The sequence below is a fragment of the Microtus pennsylvanicus genome, chromosome 15 (assembly GCF_037038515.1).
Source record: "Microtus pennsylvanicus isolate mMicPen1 chromosome 15, mMicPen1.hap1, whole genome shotgun sequence".
In the NCBI taxonomy this organism is placed as follows: domain Eukaryota; kingdom Metazoa; phylum Chordata; class Mammalia; order Rodentia; family Cricetidae; genus Microtus; species Microtus pennsylvanicus.
The window spans coordinates 37,668,467-37,682,604 of record NC_134593.1 but is presented as its reverse complement, the minus strand read 5'-3'; the positions used below and the strand labels follow the sequence as shown (position 1 = coordinate 37,682,604).

The window sequence follows — 14,138 nt, the reverse complement described above, 5'->3', positions numbered from 1 at the left end:
ATCTGTATACAATCACTCAAGTCCTTCATTACAACTCTTCCTGAGTGCTAAGAGCTTATCAGCTTACATCCTTGCCACACTGGCCATTGCCTTGCCCTCTGGTATGTTTCTTTTCGCAGGCTTATCTATCCTTTCTATGTTAGTAAGCATCTCCTGTAAAGGTAAGGTTTCCTTTCATAATCGCAATACCATTATGATACTTTAGCAAACCAATATTAACTCAACAGTAAGGAACATATGTATGGTATGTATTTAATCTTTTTTTATTTGGGGGTCATGTGTTATATGTATATACTTGTTAGTACAGGTGCATGTGTCAGAGCAGTGACAGCCAACTTTCCTCAACTGATTCCCTCCCTTTATTACTTTATTATTTGAGACAAGTCCTTGCTCTGTAGCCCTGACTGCCTGGAACTCACTATGGAAACAAGGTTGGCCTCCAGCTCAGAGAGGTCCATCTACAGCTGTGCCCTGGCTTCCAGCTTTATGTATAAAGACAGGGTCTCTAACTGAACCTGAAACTGTACTTATTTGGCTCGGCTAGCCAATTAGTTTAAGAAATCTGTTGTCTCCATTCTCAAACTGCTGTCTCATGTTGGGGTCAAAGTCACTATGTACACTTTTTACATGGATTTGGGGGGGACCCAAACCTAGGTCCTCAAGCCCATGCAGTCAGTACTTTACAGATTTTCCTGGCCCTAACTTTTTCTATTTGTCTATTTTAAATGTTTTCATTTTGTTTCCTGCTCAAGTTAAAGTCAAATCCCACCCACTGCATCTGACTGTTATACCTAGGAAGAACTTTAAGAAAGCCACAGGGACAATGGGGATACCCACAGAGATGCTCACAACTCCGAGTAAGCTTGGCTTACTTTTCTAGAAATACAGTTGAGACAGTTATTTGAAAGCAGACTAAGAATATAGAGTACAGCTTGGACAACTCTCAGGTTTTAGATGTCAGGCTATACCCACTCAAGACACCAAACTAAACTATTCAGTTTTTGTTTTGCTTGGCCCTAGTTCAGCTGGAAATAGAGAATGTTACTTTCAACGTAGCTGTAAATTAGAGCTAATAATACTATACTCAAGTGTTGGCGAGGTGGCTCAGAGGGTAAAGCACTTGCTGCCAAGCCTGAGGATATGAGTTTGATCTCCACGACTCTAGAGGAAGAAGAGCACTAACTCCTGTAAGTCAGCCTCTGGCTTCTGTATGTGAGCTTTTACAAGTACACATAATAAATAAATGTTAAAAAATAAAAACAACCCTCAGGAGAATAACGTACTCCAGATTACCTGTCCTGCAGTTGCTCATCCGTTAGCTGTAGTCTCTGCTTCAAGCTCAGGTACCTGTCTTCTCTCAGAAGCCGTGATCCATCATACAGGCTGAGCTCGCGGTCATGGATTAGTCTGAAGGGGAGAGGGACGAGGACAAATTAACAACATTATGAGGGGCAAAATCACTCAGCCAATACTTAACTGTGCCTATAATCGTGGGTAGGTGAGCCTAACAGTTTTGTTACATGTACTTTTCACAATGGTAACTTGGTCAGTACCATTCCATGTTATCCTTGGCAGATGTAGTGAACTCTTGTCAACAGAGAAGCTATCCTGAATACCAGAGGTTAATATGAAGGAGAAGAGGCTGGAAGAAGGGAAGGAGGAAATAGGAGACAAAAAGAACCAGCTGAATGAGTGTCTCAGGTTAACCCTGGGGCATCCATTCATGGGCAAGCCAGTTATCACACACTCTTGAATCCAATGTAACTTCTTGTGGGAAAGTATCCAAATATTTCTACTGTTGAAACTGCAGGATTTAAAATAACAAAAGCCTCTAAAACAAAATAACTCCAATACAATTTCATGCGGAGTCCTGAAGTAACCTAGCTTCCCATGCAACATAAGACACTCCCATTAGGCACTGCAAAGGTCAAAGACTAATGTAGAAGTTTGGGGCACAGGCAGTCCAGTCTGTATTCAAGTCCAATTTTGCACTAACCTACTGAATAATCAGAGAAGGGAGAACCATTCCACCTCTCTAAATTTTATTAGAAAATTAAGGCAAAACAATTAAGGCCAACCTCATAGATTTAATGTTAAAATTGAACAGTTAATATAAAATAAGATACTCAACATCATTTCTCTCAGTCTAGACTGTAAGTTAGCTCCTCTGGGCAGTATTTAAAAATGCCCATGTTCAAAACTCTGGCCTGGATTAAGAACTCCAAGAATTGATGGGGATGAAGGCCAGGCATTACTGCGGAACAATCTTTGTACACTGTAAATATGTATTACTCTCATTGGTTTAATACAGAGCTGACTGCTCTATAGCTGAGCAGAAGAGATTAGGAGGGCAAGCCAGACTAGAAGGATGCTGGGAAGAAGGGTGAAGTCAGAGGAGTAGCCAGCCATGTAGAGTAAGGAAGACATGCCAGAGAGGTAAATACCACAAGCCTTGGGACAGCACATAGGTTGATACAAATGGGTTAAAATGTTTAAGAGCCAGTTAGTAATAAGCCTGAGCTATCCAACAAGCATTCATAATTAAGTATCCATGTCAGTTTTTTGTGGTTTGAAACCAGGGCAGGAAAGCAAAGTCAGCCTACACCATTCGTATTTTTAAAGTTCCATCCTGCAAGGCACAGTGCAGGCATGCTGCACTCTTTTGTACTTGGTCGGATATCTGAGAGACAGTCAACAAGAGGGGACAGAGTGTTTTCTTATTTTGTATTCACATTTCTATGTTTAGCAGAAGAAAAATAAATTGCAAGTCTATGAAATATTTGCGGTAAATCACTAAAACTTCATGATTACTATTTTTAAACCCACAGAAACTGAATCAAGATTAATAAAACACATTTGGAATTTTTCATTTCACTTAGAATCTGCAGCTTGTCAGCGATAAAAACTGTGGTTAGCTAGTTGAAGAAATAGCTCATTTCATTTATTTGACACTTCCCAGTAAGTCAGATTAAAAGTCATGCTGCAGAAAAGGAATGAACAGCATCTAACCTTTTAAATGACACAGGCTATGAATATTTTCCACAGAGATTATACACAGAGAATATTCCAACATTAAATTCTAGGATTCTAGAGTTCTTGAAATGTGTGGACAATTTTTCACATTCAAAACAAAAAAAAATGGTAGTTACAGAAATGTTCATATCCACGCCAAGTGAGTGAAATAAGAAAATAAATATAAATTTTATATTAAAACCTTTGTCTCAAAAGTTAAAAAAAAATCCTACAAGCTCAGACTCCAGAAAAGGTCTGGGATGATTTCTAAGCAGTATAGTTAGGACAAAAATCACAGCTGCTTCAGCTGTGTGGCTTGATGCTTGTATTAACCCATGTGTAGAAGTAAGCCTTTTGAAACCACTGCCTATGGGCTTTCTTCCTTAGGCTCTTAGACAGCAAATCTGGCTGCCTTATAATCATGAGTTTATAACAAAAATATTAACAATGCTTTATTCAACTTGAGTACAGAATTGTAAGTTCCTCAGGATCTACATAACCCAGTGTAGGTTGGCACAGAGATCGATTGTGACACAAACCTTTGCAATACAGCTAGCGTGCCAGCGTTGACCCGGTGAATGCCATCCAACAGGACCAGCTTGCCTTCCCGAGCAGCATTCACAAGGGGTGAGGATCTCCAGGCAGTGTCACCGTTGGGGAGTGTGTACCGCTGCTGTAGCAGGTCACGTGCTGTCATATCCTAAAGCCAGTCACCACACACACACGGCAAAGAACACACAGAGTTGGTGTTACAGACACAGGTGATGCTTAGCCTTACAGACACGTGAAGACATTCTTAAACATAACATTTGAATCCAGCAACCCCACAACCTTAAAAGGTTGTTTCTGATAAGATGTCAATACTTGGCTTTATTCTTTGTGGTGATCTGAATGAGAACGGACGCCATAGGTTCATATATTTGAATGCTTGGTCCCCAGTTGGCAGCATTGTTTGGGAAGGATTGGGAGATGTGGCCATGTTGAAGGAGTTGTGTTGCAGGGAGTGAGCATGGAGGTTTCAAAAGCCTCAGTTATTCCCAGTTAGTTCTCTCTCTCTTATCTGTGGATGAGATGCAAGCTCTCAGCTGCTGCCAATCTCCCCACCACGATGGTCATGGGCTCACCCTCTGAAGCTGCAAGAAAGTCCCCAATTAAATGTTTTTTTTTTAAATAAGATGCCTTGGTTATGGTATTTTGTTAGGGCAATAGAAAAGTAACTAAGACACAGTTTAATAGTGTCTTCTGTTCTTTGATAAAATATAATATAATAAGATAAAACAAATCCATCACATTCAGACTGGGCAAGGCAACCCAAGAACCCCAAGTGCAAGAATTAGAGACACTTGTTCATACACTCAGGAGTCCCATAAAAATACCAAGCTGAAAGTTATAACACACACAGAGGACCAGCCCTGCGCAGGCCCTGTGCTCGCTGCTTCAGTCTCTGAGTTCATATGAGCCCTGTTTTCTTGGTGCCATCCATTCCCTCTGACTCTTACACACGTTCCCTCCTCCTCTGAGAGGTTCCCTGAGCTCTGAGGGGGTAATAGTGTTTTCTAATTGTACTAGAAATTTAAATTTTATACAAGTTGTGTGGGTAGTATCGCTTCATAGTTGTCAATGGCAGCTAACAACAGCCAAGACTAAATGTATCTATATCATCAATGAGAAGGAATATGGGGCGCTCTCCCCCAGGGGCTGTGCTACTGAGTCCTAAGTTGTTCTTCTGCAGGAAAAATTAGGCATAAATCAAGTCTGTCAAGTAGATCATTTTCATAATAAAATTATTTTAAAAATCAAATATATGAGTATATATACATAACATGCATACAATCTTTTAAATTTTAGTATTAGAACAAATTAACTTAAAATTCTCAACATTAATTATTCCAGACAAAATATTCACTACAGAGTCACATCACATACTGTCCCAGAGGCACAAAATAAGCACATACCTTAGCACAGGGCTTCAAACCTAGGCTATATTCCAGAAATAGCTGGAGAAATTAATAAGCTTAGGTTCCATCTCCTGAAGAGTCAGACTGAGTAGATCTAACCTCCCAGCTTTTATTAATATTGCATTTGTAGCTCTGCTATGCCTCTGAGGCAACACTCTTTTATAAGAAATGAAGTTATTGTGAAACTGTATTTCATTTATTTACGCCCGTCCTTATGCTAATAGAACTTATGAGGTTGTACGAGGACCCACACGATGCATAACGGAATGGCATGAACTAAAGGTGAGGAGACAGAGGAGTGGGCTGCCCTTCTTTAAGCACTCTACGCCAGCTCTCTGGGTAGAGGGCTTATCCCACACGCAGGAAGACGCAGAAGCTTGCTGGCATGATCCCGGCACGGCCGCGGCTGTGAGAGCCTGTTGAAAACGGACGACAACCAAACAACAACAAACCCCACTGCTGCTGAACTCTGAGAAGTAAGTGGTGGCTGGACGAAGGCAGCCTGACACATTTGCAAAGAAGTGAATGGACACCGCGTGAAAGTCCTGGTCCACAATGAAAACTGGTAATACGTGGGCCCGGTTCAGCTCTAATCTTGTTTTTGTCCCAAAAATGAGACGAGGAATGCCCTGCCGCTGGCTTAAGAAGCTCAGGGTTTTGTTAGTGTATATGTTGGCAGTAGAGGTAATTCTTTATTCTCAAACCAGCAAATCCTGTATCACAACTCTGTGCATGATATTAAAACATCCCATATGGTCCTCGCCCCATACACTTTACCATCAAGCTTCTTCACATGGTTTACAGCCGCCACATCACTGACACTGACCTGTAACAACACAATTCTAATGGCTTTTCTACATCTTGTTTGTTCTCTTAAAAATAACTATTCATTTCTGTATTTTATGTATATGGATGCTTTGTCTGCATATATCTATACACCATAAGAGGGTACCAGATCCCATTATAGATAATTGTGAGCCACCATGTGGGTGTTGAGGATCAAGTCTCTGCAACACGTGCTATGAACTGCTGAGTCATCTCTGCAGTCCCTCAACTGTTTTTATGTATGGTGTTTTTTTCGCTTTTAATTATCTGAAATTGTTTTCATATTTTTATTCAAAATATAGATATGCATAATTGGGAATTCATATGTACATGTGTATACATATATATTTTTTTTCTTATTCTCCCTACCAATATGCATGCTGGCAAATTGAAAAATGAAGACTTTTTTAAACTTACTTTTTACAGACATCTTGGAAGCACATTAATAAAATTATAAGAACAATGAATGTCCTCATTTTTGTATATATTTTCTCGTTCCTAAAACCTCTGAACTTCTGAGAATAAAAATAGCCCTAATGATATCATAGAGCCCAACCATTTCCTATTCTGTATTTCCTCAAAAACTTTAAAGCAGGACATAAAATCTAGCACACTAAAAGCGTCCATTGTCTAACTTAAACACAGCTCCTCCTTTTAGATGTCATGAACACCCCCACACATCTCCTAAGGTCCAGTATCCTATTAAACAGTGCTATCTGAAGCAAAGAAAGCCCATGAAAATGGAATCATATTAATAAGAAGCATCACTGGCACTTCATGTATCTGAGAATAAAGATTTGAACTTTAAAAGCAACAATGTCTCTGGTGTCTTCAGAATGTTCGCACAGTCTTAGCTAATTTTTCCAACATGCTTTTAAGAGCCCCAGACACAAATCATTAGCCCAATAAGAAAACCATGGCTGTTTACCCAGCAGCTAGAATTGGATTAGAATGAGTTTCAACTTAGAATGTCATCAAAGAAAACCAACAAACTGACAGTGTGTTGTTAGTGTATAAAGGAAAGTTAACCATCTCTCTTGGAATATAAACACTGACACCAAAGCTATAATTTTATACTATAATGCATATGCAATTTTTTTGGCAAAGAACTAAAGTGGCGTTGGCAAAAGTAGGGCACTGAAGTACATACAGAATAGGCTCTCAGTCAGGTTTAAAACAGCACCTGTAAGGGGAGGGGCGGACAATAGGTCTCACTAGTCAGTGGACTGGGAACTCAATTATGTAGATCAGATTAGCCTAGAACTCAGATCAGAGATCCACCTGCCTCTGCCTCCCAAGTGCTGGGATTAAATATATGCCATATTCTTCCCACAAATATGAACTCGGAAAGCTGACAGAAGGCACTTAAATTGGCTTTCAAAGATTTGCTAACATATTAAGGATTATAAAACTAAGAAACAAAATGGGAAGCATACAAAATATATTGTAAGAACAATTACAATTTGCATGTAAACTGTAATTCCAACATAAAGGCTGTCACAAGACATGTGCTGACACACAAACACATGCCCATGACTGCAGGGGTACCCAGAGTTGACACCTGACTGGGGAGTGAGGAAGGCACTTCACTGCAAAGGCAGCAATAAATTTCAGGAGAGGAGATTCCACAGTAAGAGCTGGCCTCCTAGACAATCCATGGGCAGATTTCAGAGTGAAGAGCTGCCAACTACACAAGTCCAAGGCTCACTTTACAAACCAAACCCTCAATTTAAAAGTCACAAAGTAGTGTCTGATGTTAACTATGCCACAAAAAATAAATTACTTAAGTTTTTAAAAATGGCCTTAGTCATATCTACTTGCCAGTGCTACTGCAAAATCTCTTTAAAGATACACATAGAAATAAAGCCATCTAGTTAGGGGCTGGAAAGACAGCTCAGTAACTAAGAACACTCTAGGTTCTCCCATGGAATTGGGGTTCGGATCTCATAGTGGCTCACAACCCCCTGCAACTCCAGTTCCAGAGGACCTTATGCTGTACCGAGCTGTTATGGGCAACAGGCAAGCACATGGTACACTCACTGATATGAAGGCAAACACTCACACACATAAAATAAACACATAAGTCTTTTTTAAATGTCCTAAAGTAAGAATATCTCTAGGTGGATATAATTCTTTATCCACTTAAAATATTAACACGGGGCATTTGTTATTTCTTATTTTGGTAAGTATTTTGATAAGTGCATACTACCAACTATTTTGGTTTTTAAAAGAAACTTGCCAGAATTATGTAAGCTTTCTAAGTCTACCAAACATATAGATATAGATAAAGACATAGCTATATAGATATAGAGACAGATATAGATAAGAGATAGCTATAAATACTGATATATAGTTGTAGATATAGATATATAGACATAGATATCCTAGCAGCCATATAAACACTAAGAACCTCTGGGATTTCCGTGAATAAAGGAATACATCAAGATTAGTTGATAAAAAAAAAGCATCCAACTTTAAAATTGGGATTATGTCCATATCAATGAAAGAAGACCACAAAAGGATTGCATAAACACAGCATATAATAAACAACCCTGTTTACAGAACCTAAGCAAGCGCAATGGTTAGAATACAGGGTGTGTCAACAAGTTTTCCATCTATTATAAAGTTCTGATAAACTTCCCTATGCTTCTTTTCCCTTCAAGTTCTTTTAAAGAACTTCCCATTTTCACATAGAAACAAATATTTACTTTTATGTGCATGATGAGATGCTGGCTCACAACCATGACTGTTTTGGCAACTTCTCTGTGGACAGCCACTGATTTTTCAAACACACACCTCTATCCATGGAAACCACTAGGGTCTATTAGATGATCTGTCCTAGTTACAAACTCACTTTGTAAACACAAAACAAAGTTCTCAGGCTGGTAACATGGCTCTATGGGCAAGAGTAGCCACTGCATAAGTCTGTCAAACTGAGTTCAATACCTAGAAATTGGAAAAAGAAAATTGGTTCTCTCTCTCTCTCTCTCTCTCTCTCTCTCTCTCTCTCTCTCTCTCTCTCTCTCTCTTTCTCTCTCTCTCTCTCTCTCTCTCTCACTCACACTCACACACACACACACACACACACACACACACACACACACACACACATATATTCCCCTTCCTCCCCCTTCTCCACCTTCCTCCCTCTCTGTTATACACACACACACACCATAAATTGAATTTCTCTGGTTATAGCTAATCAAGCCAGCTATCTTATTAATGATGAATTTAATAAATCCATTATTATTAATTTTATAAATCCATCTTATTAATGCAAAATTTAATAATTTAATAAATTCATGATGGAATCAACTAAAGGAAATGTTACTAAAGCTTCAAACTAAAATAGACAAGGTCAGAGTGGGTGCAAATAATTTAACAAATTAAATGAAAATATCCAGTCAAACTATCTCCTAATATCCTTTTCATACTATATGGGCTAGAAAGTCTTTCTTAAAGCCTTTGCAGCTAGTGTTAGTGAGTGAGCCATGCTCGACCAAACAAGGAAGGTGTAGCAAACAGGGAGATAGCTTCTCTTCCAAGGGCAGCTGTCATTGAAACGTTCCTGGATCTGTCATTCTAGACTGGACAAACTCTGTCTTTCCCCAGACTGTAACCCAGTTAACACCATGTAATAAATCTCTCCTAGTATTAGCCTAAATGAATATTGTTGTCCACAAAAACCCCCCAACTTAAGGATGACATTAAAGAATAAAACCAATTATTAAACAACCAGACTTTACCCCAACTACAAACTCTACAGAGGGGCAGGTAAGAATGCACCAGCAAATTCTAGATTAAGCATCTGTACCTACTACCTTATAGGAGATTCATTTCCAAAATCAAATACTAAACAAGATCAATGCTTACACAGGTATGTGATTGCCTGTTTGATATTCAGCAAGGACATCTAGATTGTGTCATTTGATCAAACCCAACACCATCCAAATCCCTGCTAGTCTGCAGTGTGAAAAGCGGCACTGAAGGGAGGGTGATTTTCAATTATGCTATTTCGGTAGGGCTTAAATCTAATTTTGTAGCTTCCTTATTATTGGGGATATAAAATATCCTTAGAACCAAATGGGACTATGCCTGGCACCTGACAGAGTTTAAAATAGCCGAATATGAATCAACTATAGAAACAACATACGGATATTACAATTTGAATACATTACAATGTTGTTCAAGACCAGGCATGTGTTCTGAGACTTGGGACCTTTAGCAATTTTATTGTACAAATGTCATTAAGCGTGCTTACACAAACTTGGATCAGATAGCTAATCACACAACCAGGCTGTATGTGATTGTATACATGGCACACCTACTCCTAGGGCACGATGTTCAAAACGACACGAAATGAACAGCCATTTGTTATAAAAAAAAATTATGGACATATTGTTTGCTCTGTATTTTGAATGACCAGAAGCATAAACAGTATGATTACACCAGCTCTACAATGAACACGTTGCTATGACGTCACAAGAGCAATGATGTCACCAGGCAATAGAAGTTTAGTTCAGCATCTTATGATACCATATGATATTGATGAAACAGGGGTGGTCTGGGCTAGCTGATCACTTAAAAGTAATCAAAACTTTTCATTTATTCATTCATTCAAAGCCACGAATATAACAGGTTGAAAGCCTGTACCTGCCGGTCACTGTTGTAGGTGCCAAGATTACAGCAGTTAAAAAGATAAGCACGCAGCTCAGTCTCCAGGGGCACAGAGTAAAAATAGACAAGAGAAGGGAGGGAGAGAAAGACACAGATGCGAGGACACCACACAAGCAAAGGCGACATGACAGCCAACGCACTGGTGACTCATGGCCACTTCTCTACGGGCATTCACACTGAGTCTGACTGTCGAGAGAAAGCACACATCCGAGGGAGGGTATTTCAGGACAAGGGAGCAGCACAGGCTGTGAAAAGGGCCTTGACGCAGGGAAGAGCCAGACAAATCTAGGCAGCCAGTGAGACTGGAGCGTAATGAGCAGAGGGCACATCCGGAAAAAGGCTGCAGAGGCCGCTGAGGGTCGGGCCGCACAGAGCCCTGGTTCTCAACCCCAGCTGCTGCTAGAATTTAAAACATTCAAGTTGGGCTTCACCTCACATCACTTACTTTGGTCTCTCTGATGGCATGTTCTGAACTGGGAAGTTCTGAAAGACCCTTAAGTGGTTCCAATAGGCAGCCTCACTGAAGGGAGCTCATGAGCCGAAGTCCTCCTATTCTAACACAATGGCAACATTTTAAGTTTTAAGCAGGGAAATGACAAAGTCTGATTTACATTCTCCCAGGTGAATGATTGTGGAGTGCAATGCATTCGACTTAGATATCTACAAATGATCAAGTGATATAAATGACATGCTTTTCAAAATTAAATTCCATCTGCCACAAGCATTTTGCATCAAAGCTTCATGGATCCAGCGCTGGGGGTTAGCATCACAGGCAAGGCTGGGTCTGCAGTGGATTCTGAACACAGCAAAGGATGAAGACTGACCCCCGGCACTGGCAGCACAGGGAGACAGGAAATCTAAGACGTGTGCCACGGCTTCGGTACTTGACAACTTTTCTTTGCTGGCTTAATGGATCCCTTTGGACACCATCCTCACCAAACAAAAGCTGCTGTCCCCGAATTTCCCCTCCACAGGAGACTCTGCAGGAAGCTGAACATCTGTTTACCGGGTTGGAAACTGGAACACACTGATGGATTCAAGGAGTTGCTTAGGAGAAAAGTGGGGACTCTGCCTGAGATTTGAAAACTGAGCTGGATGCACTAGCAGGCACCTTTTCCAAGCTGCCCATCTTCCCACCAGTCAGCGCCACAGGCATTTATTCCCCTGTGCCGAGAGAGGCTGACCGTCACTCATGAAAGTCACCAGGAAAGAGCACAGGAGAGCAAGGAACAAGAGATTCACAAAACAGAAAAGCAGGACAATATGAAAGTCCTTATCAATTATTACTTCAAATGGAAATGGTCTAAATTCTTCAGATAACATAGCTTTGCTAAACGAGCAAACAAAAATAAGCCACCCTGTATTCCAGTTAAAGAGATCACATCAGCTATAAGGATTTACACATTCTAAAGATGAAATAACAGAAAATTTGACAAATTTTAAATGCCAACCAAAGACAGCAGGAAAGTCTATATACTAAAATTATGAGATTTAAGTCTAAAATTCACAGGTCAAGAGATTATATAATGATAAAGGAGTCAAGTCAATTTATCAAGCAAATCTAACTATTGTAAAATATGTAAATCTCTCATTTAAACACTGAAATTCATGAGGCAATTAATTAGTAACAAATCTGAAAGGTGAAAAAGTGACATTACAGTATTAAAGGGATTTCAGTAATCCACTTTTTAAAATGAACAGGGAGCAGCTGGAGACTTGAGTCAGCCGTAAGAGAACTGGCTGCTCTTGAGAGGATGCAGATTCGATTCCCAGCACCAATGTGCCAACTGAGAAGCATCTGTAACTCCAGTTTCAGGAGACCCAGTGCCCTCCCTGGCCTCCGTGGGTACCAGTCACAATGTGGTGCACAGGCACAGACATTAAATAAATAGAAACTTTGCTCATAGTTTCCCAAGCTCCAGTGGACGGTCCCACACACATGCACATACGTGTCACTCTAACTGGACTCAATGAGTCAGACACAAAGGTGAGAAAAGGTATGCTGCACAGAATATGGGGGATATTGAGGGGATAGAGAGAGATAGGAATCATCATAATGTGTTGTGCACATGTGTGGATTTTTAAAAATAAAGAAAAATTTTATAAAACAAAAATGGATAGTCATATAGATAGAAAATCATTGTGAAAACAACATCCTTGAACAAAACAGAATACACAGACTTAACAGATGTGCATAGATTTGAAGTCCAACAGCAACAGAATGCACATTCCTTTCAACCACATATGGCCATTCCCTAGACGGGTCATATATTAACTACACTATAAAAACAAGCATCACAAAATTTAAGAAGACTGAAATTGGGGCTGGAGAAATGGCTCTATGGTTAATAGCACTGACAGGCTATTAATCTGGCAAAGATGTATCAGCTGTTTAGAGGCTAGACTCACTTGCTAACCCCTGAGTTTAGTTCCTAGGATCCACACAGGACCTGAAACTCTAGCTTCAGGGGATGTGACACACTCTACGGGCACAAAGACACACACACACAAACACACAAATGTAAAAAGAATTAAAGATTTAAATCATACTTTCTGACTACAATAATATACTAGCGATCAATAATAAGAGAACTATCAGATATTATAGCACAGTCATGGGTGGCTTGGAGGGATGGTCTGGTGGTTAAGAACACTGGATGCTGTTCCAGAGGACCTAAGTTTGATTCTCAGAATCAACATGGTAGTTCACAACTGGCTATAGCTCCAGTTCCAGGGAATCTGACACCCTCTTCCAGATTCTATGGGCACCAGGTATAGACAAAGTACACAGACATACATGCAGGCACAATACACATACACACAAAACAATAAAATTTAAATTTATAAAATATGATTGTGAATAGCCAGTATATCTAGGAATTCAAGGAAATTTTAAAAAAATACCCCGAGACAAACAGAAATGGAGACAAAAGATGCTAAAACTTCCAAGCTGCATCAAAGCCATCCTAAGAGGGGAAAAAGTAACAACAGACATGTTGGGGAGTCTGGGGGGGACATGAAGTGGGAAGCGGAGGTAGATATGATCATATTCTATTATATACATGTATGAAACTTATAAAGAACAACTTCTACGGCACAAGAAGTAAAAGGATCTCAGAGAATCAATGATGAACTCAGGGACTAACTGCAAAATTAGTGAGAGAAAGGACATTTTAAGGCTCATGGAAAGAATAAATGAGAGTAGAAAACAACACAAAATATATATATGTAAAGTTCTGTAGAGTCAAAAATTTTTACCTGGATCCAGAGAGAGAGAGAGAGAGACAGAGAGAGAATATATTATAAACAACAGATACTAAAAAAAAAACAATCAGGAGACTATCATGGATATTTCATACTCCACCTCCCATAATTGTATAGATTAGAAAAAAATTAATTCTGAAACTATACAGCCATCCATGAAACAGAAACCATGACAACAACCAATAATTAGTTACCAAGCCCTTACTAGTAGAGAAAAGCTAAGGATCTAATGCCTTACTAGTAAATACTTCCAAACACTTTAAATACTATAAATTACTATAAAATACTTCTGAAGACCAGAGTGTAGTTCCAATTTTACTTCATAAGGCCAGCATTTCCCTGACACCACAGGCAGAAAAAGCAATAAAATAATTGAGATTTACAGGCCAATAATCCTGATTG

General features: G+C 39.6%; 1 protein-coding gene across 1 annotated transcript in view; it reads right to left on the bottom strand.

The window, feature by feature from the left end:
• The window catches only part of Vwa8 (von Willebrand factor A domain containing 8), a 304,908-nt gene that overhangs the window by 193,479 nt on the left and 97,291 nt on the right, over positions 1-14,138 (bottom strand). The window contains exons 13-14 of the mRNA XM_075950004.1: positions 3,552-3,712; positions 1,294-1,407 (exon numbers count right to left, since the gene is read on the bottom strand). Coding sequence (XP_075806119.1) covers positions 1,294-1,407; positions 3,552-3,712 — 275 coding nt within the window. The remainder of the gene's footprint in view (positions 1-1,293; positions 1,408-3,551; positions 3,713-14,138) is intronic.